At 26.0% G+C, this 17,965-nt stretch overlaps 1 protein-coding gene across 1 annotated transcript; it reads right to left on the bottom strand.

Annotated features, from left to right (window-relative positions):
- Positions 1-10,613, bottom strand: LOC135931941 (prothoracicostatic peptide-like). The gene is made up of 4 exons (XM_065469259.1): positions 10,481-10,613; positions 695-1,120; positions 391-552; positions 1-265 (listed from the first exon to the last, which is right to left on the bottom strand). Exons 2-4 carry the CDS (start codon positions 1,095-1,097, stop codon positions 162-164), a joined length of 669 nt encoding a protein of 222 aa, XP_065325331.1. The 5' UTR covers positions 1,098-1,120; positions 10,481-10,613; the 3' UTR covers positions 1-161.
- Positions 10,614-17,965: the final 7,352 nt, after the last annotated feature.

The following is a 17,965-nucleotide window of genomic DNA, read 5'->3' as shown; positions in this document are numbered from 1 at the left end:
ATAATAACAAAGAATCTTTAACCGATATAAATAACTTTTACAAATAGTTTGTGCTTATATTATAAATTTAACAACTTTAGCCAAAAAGACATACATTTAGCGTGAACAACACATCGATAGATTATTAAATAAATTGCAAATTGAAAATCATATTATTTAGGTCAGAATTTGCGTTTACCCCATGTGTGAAACTCTCTCCAATCATCTGGTCTCTTTTCCCATAAGTTATTTCCATTATCATTATTGCCCATTTCCATTTGAGGGTCTTTTGGGATCATGATTTTAATATATTGAAAATATATTATACAAAATTTTATAAATATTAAATTTTTGTGATTTTAGAAACACACAAAGATCGGATGTCAAATTTTTAAAATAATATTTGTAAACCTTTAACCCGTTTCCCCCATGAATTAAGACTGTTCCAGCCTCTCTTCAAATTGTTATTTTCATCAATGTTTATCATATGAGGACTTTGGTCATCGTAATCTAGATTCTTATATGGCATATTTAGAACCAATAGCATTCCTTTATTCTCCGCATCTGAATCTCCTAAAGGGTGTTATGATTATATTAAATCTATTTAATATTTGGATAATTAAACATATCAATTATTTTTAAAACTTGTGTAAATATCGATGGATAGAGCAAATATAGTTAGTAAGAGCTTATAAGTAATATTTGTTTTACTTACGTTTTCCCCAACTACTAAGGGCAGTCCATTTCTCTTTTTTAGTCCAGGGCTGAAGCAGGAAGGAAGATCCAATATTGCTTTCCCCTGGGAAATTTTTATTCGAGGACTTATTGAATATCAACGATCTTTTGCGTCTACCCCAAGAATTCAGCTTATTCCAATCAGCTCTCTTCCCCCAAGATTGGAATTCATCCCATTTTCGTTTTAAATATGGGTAATTTCGAGAACCCAACCCGGATAAAGCTATTTCGGGCATTAGAATATACATTGGATAACCATTTGAGGTATCTAATGCCAAATATCTGCTTCTGTCACTTTTTGATTGCGGTGAAATTTCTAGCATTTGACAAGGGTAAGAGTAAACATTCACCACTAATATCATCGCTACGAGTATAAACTTCATTTTCGAGTAGTAGTTTAATAAATCTATTATATTTTATAAGAAATAAACACTATATCATTTATATAGTGCAATAGATAAAATATTTTTAATTGAAACTGTGTTATTTGAAAATCTTAATAATGCAACTGGATGTTTTACTTGATTTTAACATTTATGTCTAATTTTTAGTTTTTTAGTGTCCATATAGAAAACAATTTATAAATTGATTAAACAATATTATTTTTGAAGATATACTATTAGTTATATAATAATTTCAGGAGTTAGACACATTATATAATGATTATTTATATAGTATAAATTAGAATTATGGGTAATCGAATAGAATTACATTTTATAAAAAAGTCTTTATAGAAAATTATAAATTCAATTTATGTTGGAAAATTTAAAATATATACATAATAATTCTAGAAAACTTTGATGAAATTCGTGAAAATTAACGTTCTTCCATAAAACTGCAATATATAAAAAATACATATAAATTGTATAAAACTATAATTATATCAAATTTTAATAAGATTAAGCGTTAAGATTGAAATCTTATGAGATAATATACTGATATATTAATTATTATTAAATTATCATAATATAGTGTATCTAGTTATTAAAAAAATTTTTTAAATTTAATTAAATAAAAATTACACAAATTTGAAAGGAATGAAGCCTTACAATATAAATTATTTTATTAAGAATAATATTGAATTTTTTAAAAAAGTAATTTAATTTTATATCTTCACTCCTATAATTATGGTTACACTTCTATAAAAATAACTAATATTTACATTTTTAAAAGAAATTTTTTATTAATAAAATTTTTAAACAAATATCTAAGATATTTTCAATTTTTTATATATAGTTAGTTATTAAATCAATTCATAAAAAAAAATTTCAGAAATATATCAAGGAAATTAATGAGTTTTGTGTAAATTGCTTAATTTGTGACTTATACTTATGTTTTATAACAATGAAAATTAAAGATATGGTCATAAATTGTAAAATCAATAATCCCCTTTGAACAGGTTATAATAAAAAAATTGTTTGATTCATATTTTCTAAAGTTATTCAACTTTCAACTACTAAAAAGCCCAATTACATAAAAGATTAATTAATAAAAGACATATCAATTTTTTTAGGGTATTAAGGGTTTAAGTTCTCAGATTGAGTGTTAATTTACTTTTTCCAATTAACAAGCATTTCATTAAAAAACAATTTTATCAGAAGCTTATCTCGGGGTAATCTTTCAAAGCTAATTTTAATTAACCAATAAAAATATAGTTTAAATTTCAAATTATTTCAGTTGGAACTTTGATATGATGATTATATATAAGTATAACAAATAAAATAGAACACTTTGTTAAACTGACACCTCTAATTTGAATTGACTAAAGAATAAATGTTTTTAAAAAAATTGAGCATAATTTTTTAAAATATTAATAAATTAATGTCGTTTATAAATTAAACTAAACAATTATAAATTGCCATTTTTCGACATCATCTGCACTTTTAAAGTTCTGATAACATTTTAATTGTATATACATCGAATTCCATCTGAGTTCAGGGTTATCAATAGGTTGGACTATCGATATTTATCATACTAGTTATTAATCAACCTTAAAATTATTCCATTTCTAATCAAACTTAAAAGGATTTTCGAGATAAAAATCGTAAATTAGGCAAATCGAATAATTTTAAATCAATAAACTTGGCAAAGCTAATTTAATTTATTTATCACCTATATCAAATTAAAAACGAAGCTATTCTAAAAATATCAGGATTAAAATAATTACTTTTATCAATATCAACTATTTTTATGATACTTCAACTTTTTTACCCCACTTGAATAATAAACAAATAATAGTGAAAAGTTTTAAATAACTTGCTTTTAGGCTGGATAAAAAATTACCGGTGGTAGAATAGTAGACCGTTATAAGAATTTAAAGGATAGTTTGAAATTGCTATTATTATTTTTACCCTTGAAAAAAAAGTGGGAAAATCGAGTTTGGATTGGATAAAAGTTTGGAAGTGGAATGTTTCACAACCTTTGGGGAAATTAAAAATTAATATGGCCAATTTTTACCCCACAAGATGAATAATAAAAATATTAAAAAAACCTCTTTGTATCTTACCAATCTAAAAAAAATGGGATAATTAGAAACTATGTGGATTTTGTACTATCATAGATGAATAGATAACCAAACAATATCTCTTACCGAGGAGTGATAAAATACTAGTAACAATGGAGGAGAAATATATTTTACACCTCTTGAGATATCCAATACCTACCATCAAATAGAAAGGGTGAAAATTTCAAAAAATGCCCTGTTATTAAGACACCAAATGTATTATTGATGTAATAACCACCATTTAAAATCTCTTCGGTTCCTGCAGATATTTCAACATACCATTGATTTACTAAAATGTCTACCAGGAATAGCAGTTTATTTAGATTGCATAATAGTAAATGGATTAAACTTAAAGGAACATAAAACCAATTTATGTAAAGTATCAATATTATTAAGAGACAACGAAATTAAATTAAATTTAGACAAAAGTAAATTTTTTGCTAAAAAGATTAAATTTTTAGGACATAGAATTAACAAAAAAGGGTATATCACCTACTACTAAACACTTGGGCGTAATCACGTTAGCACTGATTTCTGAAAATAAAAACAAATTTTAAACACAAGAACAAAATGGAAATCAGAACAAGCAACAAAAACATAATTAAGCTGATTTCGATCGCTCGTTATTCTTAAAAGGAATCAAGAAACATGGAAATTGCGACAAGCTATCGGGCCTATCTTTAGCCAATGTACCAATAAGTGTATGGAAATTATTGCCAGAAAACAACAATGAAGGATCAATTAGAAGCTATTTCAGATATACAAGTTGATGAAAGAAACAGTAAATGAACTAATCTTGTCAAGAATTGCCTTATATGTAGAACAGTTGGGCTTATATGTACATACATACATTTTACTTTAAAAGGCTTGAAATTATCATGGAAGAAGGATGTCTTTCAAGGGGATTATGTTTGTCTCTATGGTATTACAAGCATCGGTATTAAAATTTATACATATAGAACAGCCAGTAACTACATTTATGAACCTGAGCATGTAAGGCGTTACAATGAATAACGATTTTGAGAAAATTGAAGAGTACAATGTATATCAAGGAAATATCTAAGAATAGATTAGTCCGACTTAGCTTAAGGTGAGAATACCATGGAAAAGATTAAACCATTTTGCAGGATTTTTAAAGAAAACTATTGTTAATAATTATAGATAGTTGCGTAAATGGGCAGAGATAAAGTTAATCAGTTGTTTGAGAAAATTATTTTGGTAACCTCAAGTTCAATCGTGACCAATTATGGACCCCATTTCAAGGCAAACCATTCAAAGAATTTTTTAATAATTACTTTTAATCCTCATATCGCCAGAGATCAACGAGGAAGAAAAAAGTTTTCTTAGAAAGACACCTAACTCGAAAAATGAATTAGATTTTTATTTGTTTATCAAAATACCCACAATAACCAAATCTTCTCGAGCCTTACATATGTTAAAATTTTTTCCAAGCCATTAAATAAATTAAAACCACGATACTCCAAAAATGAGAATGAAGGAGATTATGTGAAAAGTAAAAAGGTTTAATATATAAGAAAAGTATTGACCCGAAATTTTCATGGACAACCGGGGTGGATTCTAGCAAAATTAATAAAATAGATCAGTCTTATGTAATATTTAGTTAAAGAAATGATTATGGAGAATTTATCCAGATCACCTAAAAACCCGAGTAGCTCAGGATATTGATACTTCACTTAAATATTAGAACCTGTAGATTCAGTAATTTAAAAAGAGTGTGATGAGGAAGCACTAAATCAAGAAATAACTGAAAAATATAACAACAGGACAAACAAAGTATAAGGACATTGATATCAAGAAAACCCTCATAGTCTATTCGACAGCATCATGCATGACCGCAGATCCTTTTTCCAACCTGACCAAATTTTGGAGAAAATAGCTATAAAAATAATATCTGACATGAATAAGAAAACCTCCTTTAAAGTGTCTAAGTTAAAGAGTAGAAGGTAGCCGTAGTTTGACCTTTTTGCACTTATCTTAAAATTTGCTATTTTGGGTTGTTATATTCTAATTTTACTTTCTTGTTCTTATTTTAATAATAAAATTTAAGTTACCGTTTTGTGTTTTATTAAAGAGTTTATTACCTTTTTTTGTTTAAGTTACCATATTACTATTATTATTATTATATATTTGTTTTTCTATATATAGAGACATTTTTTGTATTAACTGAACTGCTTTTAATTATTAAATTTTTAAATAAAATATACATTGTTCCCTTAGCACAATCCTACACGTTACGTTCACTCTAAAGCACGATTAAATTTAAAAAAAAACACAACAAGGTAACTCAAATTATATTATTAAGATAAGAACAAAAAGATAAATTTAGAATATAACAACCTAAAATTACAATTTTTAAGATAAGCGCAAAATATATGCCAATGTTTTATGCTTTATTAGTGCCTATGAGTACTTTAACTAGAATAGTATCCAGAATAAAGGAAATAATGATTAGTAGTAGGAGGGTAAAGTGGCTAAATTGAGTATAAAAGTGATTATTACAAATTTTGGATAAAAACATTTTTTCCCCAAAAAAACGTCAGCCCAGGAAGATTTTCCAATGAACATAGGTAGGAAATTACAAAAATAAACATTTTCATACCAAATTTAAGGTCTTTATGCTCAAGGTTAAAAAGTTATCCACGATAACATTGTTACCCCATCAATCGCTTTAACCAGCAAATTATTTGAATAATTTGGTTCGAATATTCTAATAATGCAATTATTAAATAACTCGATTCGAATAAAACTAATTCAAATTATTCGTCGAATACTTACAATTTCCTTCAAATATTTGAATTATTCGTCAAATAAATGAATGAAACAAATTATTATAATATTGGAATTATTCGTATTATTTAAATTCTTAGTTTTATTCCAATCGAATAATTGTTTAATCGTATCCTTATTCAAATTGAAGATTAAATTAATTTTTGAATAGACCTACTATTTATTGATTTCCACATTTGGAGTTGAAATATTTTAAAACGCACATTTCATAGCTCACAGATTTTAGAAAAGCTTATTTTAAGTGTGCTAGAAATCACTGAATTTCGTTAATTTTGAATGTTTAAATGATACATCTTCTAGACTCTTCCATTACTAGAGAATTAATTTAATTTTTAATGCAATTAAAATTAAATTATTTCTTATAGACGCAATAACCTATTCTATTTAATTTTGGTCCATCATTTTATCTATTCTCGGATTTATGTTAAAATAATTTTTGTGTATTTTATTCAACGTTGATCAAGTAGCAGTATAATAAATAAAATATAATTAGCTTATAATTTAAAAAAAAAATTTTTAATGAATAAAAACTATTTATTTTATTGTATATTCGGTTAATTTTTTCTTCAGAAAGTTCACTATTTTCTTTATTCCACACAAAAATTTGAAAAATATAAAAATTATTTACAAATTATTAAGAATATAATTTTTATTTACAAATTTTTAAGAATATAATTTTTATAATCATATTAAGATCATATAAAAATTCTTGAATAATATTTTAATAATATTAAGGAGAAACTATTACTTATAGTTATGAATCTTTTTTCATAGTTTTGAGAATGCCCTACTGTAGTGTGGAGACTTAATAATCATATCTCCTATCCTAATGCTGTAAGCTTTTATATCATCTAAAACCCTTACTGAGCCTATAAGGGAAAATTCTCCTAAAAACAATCAATGTTATGGCAAAAAAGGTAAATGATATCGATTTGAAAAGATTAATCAGGTAAGCGATTGAATCATTAGTGAATGTTGCATCACCATGAAGATTATTTCAGATTTTTAAGTAAGATTCCTCAATTATTTTTTTTTTCAAAATTCATAGATAAAAAAATATTGGCGACCCTTTAGACATTTTATTAGAAGTTAATTTTGATGATAAGAAGTCATTAAGAGGTATATTGGATAGTATGAACTATAGTTTTTTGTGGCTCGGATTTTCTCTTAGATTACTAAATTTTAATTATAGAAATTTTGATTTTGAATTTTTTATTTATATAATTTTTACATAAATGACCATTTTATTATGAATAATATATAATTTTTATATGCGAGGATTATAAATATTTTAGGCATAGACACAACCTACCCCGAATATTGCTTTCTTCCCGATAATTTTATTTAAGAAAAATTATGTGGTAAAAGTTTAATATCTTTTTAATTTTTTAAAATGATGTAAAAAGTAAGTGAGGGGAATAAAATGATATATTATTTATCAAGAATTAATAAGTAGTTTTTATTTTACTGCAATTTAGGACTCTCATGATCCCTCGTCTCCTCTACATACTTTTTGACGGGAATTTATAAAAATCCATCTAATAAAAGAAAAATAGAGTACAAGTAAAAGAACCTCTAGTCAGTTTTTTTACTAACTGAAACATAAAATACTAGTAGATATTATATAACAATGATACTGATACATAGTCAGACAAGATATATATCAAACATGTCATCCATATTATGTTTTAAAAAATTACATAAAATATATAAATTTTGAAATTCATATCGTATTTTAATTTTTTCATTCATATAAATTTATGGCCTTAATGGTCAATGTTGCAGATATGTAACGATTCAATTTGCTGTTATGCTTCCTTCAAGTGGATTCTTTTAAAATTTATTAGTTAGAGACTATTAAATAATATTTGAAAAAAATTAGACATGTTCATCGACTGGAAAAAGTCTGACCAATAATGGATTAAAAGTTTTTATTTCTTGTAGATTATACTTAGCTCAGTATTTGTCATGCAACATATATAATATAAAAATAAAGTAAACATAACTATTAAAGTGATTAAACTATATATTTTCCTACTAGTCTCTCGCGAATATACCCCAAAAATATAAAAAAAATTTTGATAAAAAAAATATTCTTTTAAATAGAATAAATGAGAATTAATTAAAAATGGCGATTTTCGAAGCAAATGATTTCAAAACTGCATAAATATGTAAACTATATTCATCGTATATCTAATTTACATTTATATTAATGTTGTTTGCACTGTACCCACTTCGATGTATCTTTAAAATATTTTATTTCAAATTTAAGTATTTGCAAGCATGTAACTTTAGATAAAGTTATGCAATACAAGAGACAAAAATATATCTGGAGGGGTATAATCCATAAATAAATACTTACTATAATTAAGGATCTGAGTTGAATATTCATCAATTGAATATCGAAATATAATTATTAATAGAGATATTTGCTTTAATTAAAAAATTAATAAATCATGATAATTTTATGGGGATTCGAAGATATAAAATCTAACCAAAATAAATCTTTATTATAACAGATGAGTAAATGATTTAAAGAGTTAAATAGGGTTATGTAATTATATAATTGCTAGGCTAAGATTGATTATATAGGAACAATTAAACTAATATTTAAATAATGATATATATTATATATCAATCTAGAAAATCAATTTCAAGCCAATTTTAACTATTTATAGACATTTTCCCCTTTGAATACTTTAGTAGTTAATTAATTTATTTTAAAATGTTAAAGAAATTGGCATTTTCTCCCATAAAATCAAACAAGAAACAAAATTTGGCATCTCTTATTTTCGTCGAACTTCTGTCGCCCGGCCTGCTGCCCCTTTCATCCATGCCGACGAGGGCTTGGGTATCCATCTATAAGTGAGCTTGATAGTCTCAATTATATTATCAATATATTTGTCAAATCCTCTACTCTATTTTTATCTAGAAATAAGTATGAATACACCTATTGGAATGTTATCTGGTTCCATCGAAATACCCTTCTGATAGCATAGACGATTACTTTCTTATTTATCATCTCTATACCACTTGAATTTTTAAATCGACAATAGCCACTCTCTATTTATTCTGTAATCTCATTCAATGCTTTTCATATAAACATACTATACTATATCTAAATTGTCTGAAAAATCCTAATTAATAATATGTCTCATTTTCAATAATAATGCCTCCAATTTTTTAAGATTTTGCCAATGATAATATGACTCCCCCTCATCCTCACTTTTGATCTATGAGTAAATTAAAATAAAGGTTTAATTATTTTTATGATCGCTCCAATATTCAGAAAATGCATCTTATTTATCGTAACATTTCACCTCTTTATCTGAACATTTCCCTTATTTATCTGAGCATACATACTTACAATATGAGCACTTCATTAATTATTCTAAGAATAATTGTTTGAGAGATTTCTTACTGAACTTAACAATTAAAATTAGGAGTGATTAACTCCTTTTTTCTCTGCTTCTGAGTGTTTTAACCACATTAATTCCCTAGAATTTCATTTTTCGTTTTTGACCGAATAAATATTTATGATTATTGCTAAATATAAAAATAAATATTTGCTAATTAATTTGAATGGTTGATTTATTCCCTAATGAGTACTAAGTTATGAATAGAGATTCCAAAGAATTGTTTAGGTCAACTAAATTTTTTTTTAATAGAATAAATTATAAGTAATAATTTTTTCCTTTATAATTTAGTATGGTCCTACCTTTTTTATCCGCAATTATATCACTTATATTTATATATCAATTTACATTACAACATATAGTATGTGGAAGCATTTTCTATTTGAACCTTATTTATGGACAGAGAATACTAACTAATACAATTTATTTACAATTTTTATTCAATATAAGCACTGGAAGAAATTTCTTTCTTATGTAAATGGTCGGTTTTTTTGTATTTGAAATTTTCTTCGTTTTATTTTTTTTTGTATATCCATACTTTTTTTGGCTATTTAAATTAAATTTTTTATTATATTTATTATGACACTTGGGCGTAGCCAGAGGGAAGCATAGGAAGGGGATATTTCCCTTTCCTTCCGAAATTTGTTTATTCTCATAAATATCATTTTAAGCTAATAACTCCCCCCTACGTATCTCTCAAAATTATACAATATATATCACCAAGGTAAAAGTTATTAATTTTTTAAAATAATGGCTACAATTTATATTTAGTAAAAAAAGTGAAAACAATAATTATTCTTTGAAGAATGTAACATAGACAACGGCCTGCAATATACGAATTTAGAGATATTATGGAGATAAATCCAAATAATGACCCCCCCCCCCCCCCCCCCCCCTTGGCAAAATTCTTGTCATGCCAATAATAACACTTGTGTTTGCTGCTTTCCTTTCTAAAATTAAATTAAGGCATCACAGTTTCAGATGTTCGAATTCAGATTTTATGGTTAATTTTAAAATTGTTAAATAAATAGAAATTTACCTTTAAAATAAAGAGTTGATCCCAAGTACTTTTATATCGTCGATACGAAAAAGTATAAGATAAATTATGTATATTTTAAAATCCTTTTAATTCTAAAATAATATAAAAATTAATTTTAATATCAAAATAAAACTATATATTTATATATGCATTATTTTTAGTAAAATATCCATAGATATATTTTTATTTTATATAATATTACTAAATTTTTTAATTTGACAATTTAAGATTATTTTTTTTAAAAAGATTAAAAAATTATCTTTAATATTGTTTTTATTATTTAAAAAAAGATAAACCCAAAACCAATAAGTATAGATAAATAATTTGTAATTAATAAATTTAAACAATATTCTTTATTATAAAAATTCTGTTTAATTCCAATGGAATAAATCATTACAAACACTATTTCTAATATATAAACTATTGGGATATGAAAAATAAAATTTTATAACTAGGCTTTTCATTATGGGTATAAAGGCTTTGCATTATTTATGAGAATTATTGATTTAAGTAGTTGGGAAAATCACCATTATAAATCCATATCCATATTTTAATTATATATTTTATGATATTATAATAATTAATTTTAAATAATATACATTTTGCTGAAGGGTAAGGAGGTGGGCGTTACTTTTAGGAGGGCTTTGATCTTGGACATATTATCATTTAAAATTTATACGTAAATATCAGATTTATAGTTTACTACAACTTTTCTGTTTTTCGATTTTCATCTTATGCGCCTTTTCCTTACCCATATATATTTAAATAGTGAATTTACAAAGTAGCTGGCCTAGTTCTAGAAAAAATACAAAATAGAGAAGATTTAGTTAAGAGATAAATATTGAATCCAAGCCAAGGCTTTAACTATGGGATAAAAATTGGAGGTTCAATACTCTTTTCCGACTCAACAAAACCCAGCCCAGCCTAGCCTTCTTTCGGTCCGGCCCCGGTTTACTTAAGTCTGATCAAGATTTTTAAAATCTGATCGTCTATATTAATTTTGGCTTTATTTTGGAAATAGTATAAAATGAAAAAGGAAACCAAAAATATCAGAAGAGAGTATATAAATGATCTTAAATGTAATATAGACTGGTTAATTAATATAATTTAATTTATTGTCAATAAATATTAAACTCCGCCCTGGTTTGTAATTTTTTATTGATTTCGATAAGGGTTTAAAGTAGAGGTTTGCTTTGGGCAGGTTTTCGGGATGCCCGCCTCCGCCCGCCCATCTAAGTGGGCGAAATTTTATTTGAAAGTAATTAAAATTTCCTTTTATGGTAATATAATAAATTTTTTTTGGATATTGAAAATTAAAATTTACTTTTTTGAAAATAATTAATATTTCTGCATTGTATTGCTTTATTTTAAATTATAAAACTTTTTGTAGAGGTGTAATTAGGGATGTAAATTTCCCGGGAAACTATATTTCGGGGAAATTTCCCGGGAAATTTGGGGAAAAAACGGGAAATAATGGGAAAATAGGGAAATAACGGGAAAAAACGGGAAACTATCTATTTTATAATACTTTACAGGTCAATATTGATTTTTTTTTATGTTTTATTGAAAATATATAGATTATAAACATTATAATTAAACAAATATAAATTATTTTCAACTAATTTGCAATTACTTTACATGTTTTATTTGAAATATTATATATAGACTAAATAATATTTAAACAATTAATTTTGAATAGTTAATTATCTTCGTTTGAAGATGAAAATGATTCCAGATCAGAGCTTGAAATTCTGGAATCCAGCAATTTGTCATTTTCAGAAATTTCCTTTCCCATAAAATGTAGATTGGCTCTTATATAAACTAATTTTTTTATTCTATTTCTATTTCTAGATTTAGAATGAATATTTCCAAAGGAGGACCATATTCTTTCGGATGCTGCACTTGTTGGTGGTACTGATAAAATTCGTATGGCTAGGGTCGATATGTATTGATTGCAACATAGACCTAATAAAATATTGAATAACACAATTTTAAGATTAGAAAAAGAGTTAAGTTATTGTTTACAGAAATATAAAAGTATTTAACCTTTCCACCAACTCACTGGATCTGTAAATGATGCGCCTTGCCAAAGACTTGCTATATTAAAAAAATCTTCCCTTGCACGATATTTGGATAGGTTTCCTATTACTCTTGCAATATCTAAATCTAGATATCCAGAAAATCGGTTAATAATATCCAACCCCTTTGCAACTTCATTGTCTCTTAAATTAAATCCGCAAAACCTTGGGTCAAATATATGAACAGCATAATGAATGTCCCGACAACAAAAAATTTTTCGGCTTTCGATAAACTGCTCTATTTCTAAAATCTAGCTCTGCCACAATATATTTGATATTGTTTTATAAGCGTTAAATGTCTCCCTGATATGAATAAACGCTTGAGGGACATCAGATAATTAACATAACTTAAAATTTCATATATTTATAAATTTCATTGGTATTTATTTATAATATAAATATACTTTTCAGACTAGCTATTTAATTTTAACAAGTATCTTCTAAAATTTTGCAAATGTAAATAGGGAAATTGACATAATTCAAAAACAAAACACAATTATAATTTATGATATGAACCACGAGGAAAAAATGATTTTATAAAATCTAATAAAAATCGTATTTATTTTATCATAAGATCATTTTCAAAATTGGGAAACTGTTAATATTATAAAAATCATGTTGATTTAGGCAAAAAAACCTATTATAAAAATTGGGGAAACTATAGGGGAAATTTCCCCGGGAATGTCTTACATCCCTAGGTGTATTGCTGAAACTGAATTATTTTTTTTATTAAATGCTTAGAAAATTAAAAGAATGGCCATAATTAAATTTATAATAACTGGCTTGGGTTAAAAAATTTTATACAATGAGCGGGCGGGTGGGTAAGAAATTTTAGACTAAGGGCGGAGGGGGGGGGTATTTTTTTTGAAAACTTCGGGTTAGGTCCATGGGTTGATTTTTTTAAACATTGGGTGGGCGGGCTTATGGGCTAAAAACTCGACTATGCAGACCTCAGTTTGTAGGTCTCTAAACATAAATTTATTTATATTTAATATATTTAAAAAATATTATGTATCTTTTTCCTAAAACTTTTATTTGAAATATTTTCCTGTTCCAACCTCTTCTCACTCATATGTTGAAACTATATTGTTATACTTTTAATATTACTAAAGATTTTTATATTATCTTATAATATCTATATAGTATGTAATGAATTGCCTAAGAAAATCTTTTTGTAACAGTACGATTTTAATATAGAGAAAAAAAACAATTTAGAAATAATATAATCATAGAAGATACTTTATTAAGCTATAAATGTAGATAAATTTCTTTTAACTTTTAGTAGGTAAAACTCATTAAACCTGGATTCCAATTTGGTTTCTAATGGTTTATAAAAAAAATATTGTCCCAAATAAATTTTGCACCCCCCCCCCCCCCTTCCTCGGAAGTTTTTTTGCTACGGGCCTGTTTAAATGTATTAGAAAGACATTAGAATTGTTATATCAATTTTGTATCCTATTAATGGCTTATATCAACTATATTAAATACAATTTCAAAAAATCTTTGTTTATAATAAAAATTAGCACATAAAAATATGTATATTTCTATAAATAATGATACATGATTCTAAAGACTCTTTTATGACTTTTTTTAAAAATTTGCTACCACTTCATAAGTTTGACTTCGTCTTGACTGTCTATTTTTTAACCATTAATTTTTAAAATAGGAAAAAATAACGAAAATTTTTTCAATTTGTTGATCCTATTAATTGATTGCAAATTATAATCTCATTATGTTAGAAATAAAAATGGATTTAAAAAATTGGTAAATAAATACACTTAAAATGGAAAAAGCTTTGCAAAGACAAATTTTATAAAACTTTTTTTAATATAAACGAATAACAATCAAGATAAAAATATAAGCTGCTAGATTAAACAAAATTTCAGCTATAAAATATGCTAATCTTTTTAAAAAAATATATTGAATTACTAGGGTTATAAAGAATTCGTCATTAGCACTATTATAAATCAAGAAGGATATTAAATTCGTTTATAGGTTTCAAATACACAAAAATTTAATTTGAATATTAATAATAATATATTGGTATAGTAAGTGTAGTAATAATAGTTAAACACTAATGGTATAATATTACCTGAATAATTAATTGATATTTTTCGTAATTTCTTTATTTAAAATATTAACTAAAATACACCCTCCCCCCCCCCTGCCTGCCCCCTTAATAAAATTATAATTATTAACCACATAATAATGATTTAAACAAACATCTGCAATTATAATTTTATTTCTGTGAATGAAATTTGATCAAGTTTCATTTTATATGGCCAAAATAATTTTAGGATTAGAAAATGAATATTTGACTTCAAATTTGCTTTTAACTGTTATCATTTATAAAACAACCTTTTATATCATTTTTTTATGAACCATATATAATTAAAAGAATAGCTTTTAAGTAGCTCCAAAATAAAAAAGCCATTCAAGCCTCTAGAGATATTTATATAAGCACGACTCGATGCTGACTCAACAAGGCCGGTAATACGCCTCATACTGAAAAACTATTTCAGCCATATAACACGCTTATTTTTTTTAAAATATATCCCTAACTTTATTCCATATATGTGTTTCTGGTGAAATCAAGCGAAGGAAATAAAGAATTTTTTTAAAAAGGAAGCATTTTAAAATTTAGAATTATATTTTTGGAGCTAAACCCTAGCCAATATCAGACCTTCATTCATATCTATTGTATATTATTTGCAATAGCTGGCAACAGGCCTTGGCCTAAATGTGAATATCAAACTTAATTAATTATGAAGTACTGAAAGGCGTTTGAATTTTTCATCTTTAAGGCATTGTTTTAAATTTGTTATTAATAAGATCTTCGCATTCAAAAGATTTTAAACAAAAACAATTTTCTTTTTTCACCCTTTTTATTTGAAAATGTTTGTTTTGGGACAAGTGTTTTTTGAATTTTATGGAATTTATACGACATATTTCTCATAAGCTACTGAATAAACTTGGTTGGAAGTTTTTAGACAATTTAAAATAATTGTTTGAGTCAAATAAGGTAACGCACAACCTCTGGGGCTATACGACAAGAGTTGGATGATAAATTTGTGAAGCAAGTATTCCCAGGGCAATGATGCAACAAAATATAATAATGGTTTTCTACCTGTAAAATCTTACCAAACCCTTATATTTTATTGATGATCGTTCTAGATCTGAAACCATTTTGAATGACCTTAGTGTTTCCCAAAACATTGATGTAAGTTCCAGAACAATAATGAGTTTATAGCCACTTAATCTCTAGTCAGCAGGTATTTTTACTACAGTGTTGGGGGGGGGCTGAGTATGACTAAAGAATGTCATTGAAATAAAATAGGAAGGGAAAGGAGGTAGAAAGATTGGTTAGATTTGGGTTTTAAGCTAATTTTGATGGTTTCGATCCTTTTTTCGCTAAAAATATTTAGGGGGTTGGTAAAAAATTTTTTTATTAGGTGTCGGGGAGGAGAGGGTAGCAAATTTTTAGGGAGGTAATATTATCATCTAATAAAAGAGAGCTAATATTTGATATAATGCACTAATTGTCCCGAATACGCATATCCTATCTGTGCAACGAATTATTTATTTTATTTTTTTAAATTTCGTAATTTTTTAATAATTATAACAGAAAAATAAAAAAATTTATGTTTCAGGGTTAAATTATATATCATCTTACCATGAAAGACATGCTGTATTACCTAGGATTTTTGGTTAATAGTAGACCTGTGCGCCGATGTCTTAATCGACGGCGGCGTTATTTTTTAATTTTTCCATCGGCGTTCGGCGGGCGGCGGCGCGATATTTATTTTTAAAAAATTTAATTTATAAATCAATGTATTTTTTTAATGAATTTAATTTATAAATCAAAGTATTACATTTTTTTATAATTTAACACATTGTTAACATAGCTTTATTTATTTTTTAAATTATTTCCTGTCTCACTCCAATTTAAATTTATGTATTTTCTCATTCTCAGAAATAAAATGAAATTGCATTTTTACTCAGATCAGAGTCACATAAACAACACATATTAGTAATATTCTATTGATTTTTATTATAACAAATTATAATATATATTTGGAATGCAAGCAAAATATAAAGTATGAAATATAATAAATCAGAATTCATATTCAGAAAAATTATAATTGTCATGATTAAATAGTTTTTATCAAGATTCGTGGGACTTAAAGAAGTCCTTTTTGCATTGAGTATTAATCCAGCAATGGAAAAAATTCTTTTGTAGGTATACAAAGAACCTTCCTAGCTAAATTACTAAGCCTAGGAAGTTCCCGTCGCTTTTTCATCCAAAAGGTTAATGTGCATCCTCTTCTGGGATATTATGTTGGAGCAAAATATGACAATCTTGTTCTAGATTACTAATGTTGTAATCGTTGCTTGGAAGGGAATGTTCACGAGCTATTAGCTATATAAGAACTGGATGCTTGCCCATTATCTTAACTTGAATCTCATTCTGTGAAATTCTATCCTCTAAAAGTTTTAAATGTCTAATTAAAAATTGCAATGATGTTGTAAAATTCGAATTTAAATATTCTGAAACAATTTTAAGATTTTGAAATCTGGGATCAAATAGAGTCGCTAATATCTAATGTTTAAAATATAATTTTATTAATAAAAATATAAAATAACTTGTTCAGTAATGGGAAACCTATGGTCAATTTTTTTTTTTATATTTTCTTTTAAGCAAATAATATCTGAATCAGATCTATTGCTTTAGGGTTTCTATTTCGCTGCGAAATAATAACCCCAAGTTTAATGTCGATCCCTTTTAGGAGGAAAGAAATTTCACCGACTCTCAAAGATTTAATACTGCGTAAACCTCATCAATCATATCCCATTCATTAATAAAGAGTTTTAAAGATAGTTTTCCTATTTTATTTAGAACATTATTTATAGGAATTTTGTTTACAATACGAACACTTTCTAGCATAATTAAAATGCTTTGCCAGCGGGTAGGTCAATTTAATTTTAAAGTTTTTATATTAATTAGATTGGTTGGGGCAATGACATTTCTATATCCGATTCATCAGACATATCAAAATGGTCTTCAAAGTATGGATCAGAATCATAAATATCAAGATATGACCTGTCTCATAAATTGACTGCAGACATTTACGATGCTCTTCCTCAATTTCACATTCCAAATCAGCTACTCGATATCTGAGGGCTGAAATAATTTCGCTAATTTTTTAAATGAGATTATAAATAAAATGGATTATGTTTATCCGAATATTCCTCATCTTTTTTCCCCAATTTTAGGCAAGGTTCACAATAAATATAATCAGGCATTATTGTGATTTTCTTATTTTAATTCTTCAAAAAGATTTCCAAATACTTCCAGACATAACTTGATTTATAATTAGTAGAGAGAGTTGTTATTTCAGAATTGTAT

The sequence above is a fragment of the Gordionus sp. m RMFG-2023 genome, chromosome 1, assembly GCF_954871325.1.
Source record: "Gordionus sp. m RMFG-2023 chromosome 1, tfGorSpeb1-WG-v2, whole genome shotgun sequence".
NCBI classification, from domain to species: Eukaryota; Metazoa; Nematomorpha; class Gordioida; order Chordodea; family Parachordodidae; genus Gordionus; species Gordionus sp. m RMFG-2023.
Note: the sequence above shows the minus strand (reverse complement) of the source record. Positions and strands in the feature narration are given on the sequence as shown.

Bases quoted from the DNA above. Each gene is read 5' to 3' on its own strand.
- LOC135931941 (XM_065469259.1), bottom strand. From the start codon at position 1,097: ATGAAGTTTATACTCGTAGCGATGATATTAGTGGTGAATGTTTACTCT. The intron at 553-694 runs GTAAGTAAAACA...AACACCCTTTAG, and splicing joins CCTTAGTAGTTGGGGAAAAC to GAGATTCAGATGCGGAGAAT. The intron at 266-390 runs GTTTACAAATAT...TGATCCCAAAAG, and splicing joins ATGGGGGAAACGGGTTAAAG to ACCCTCAAATGGAAATGGGC.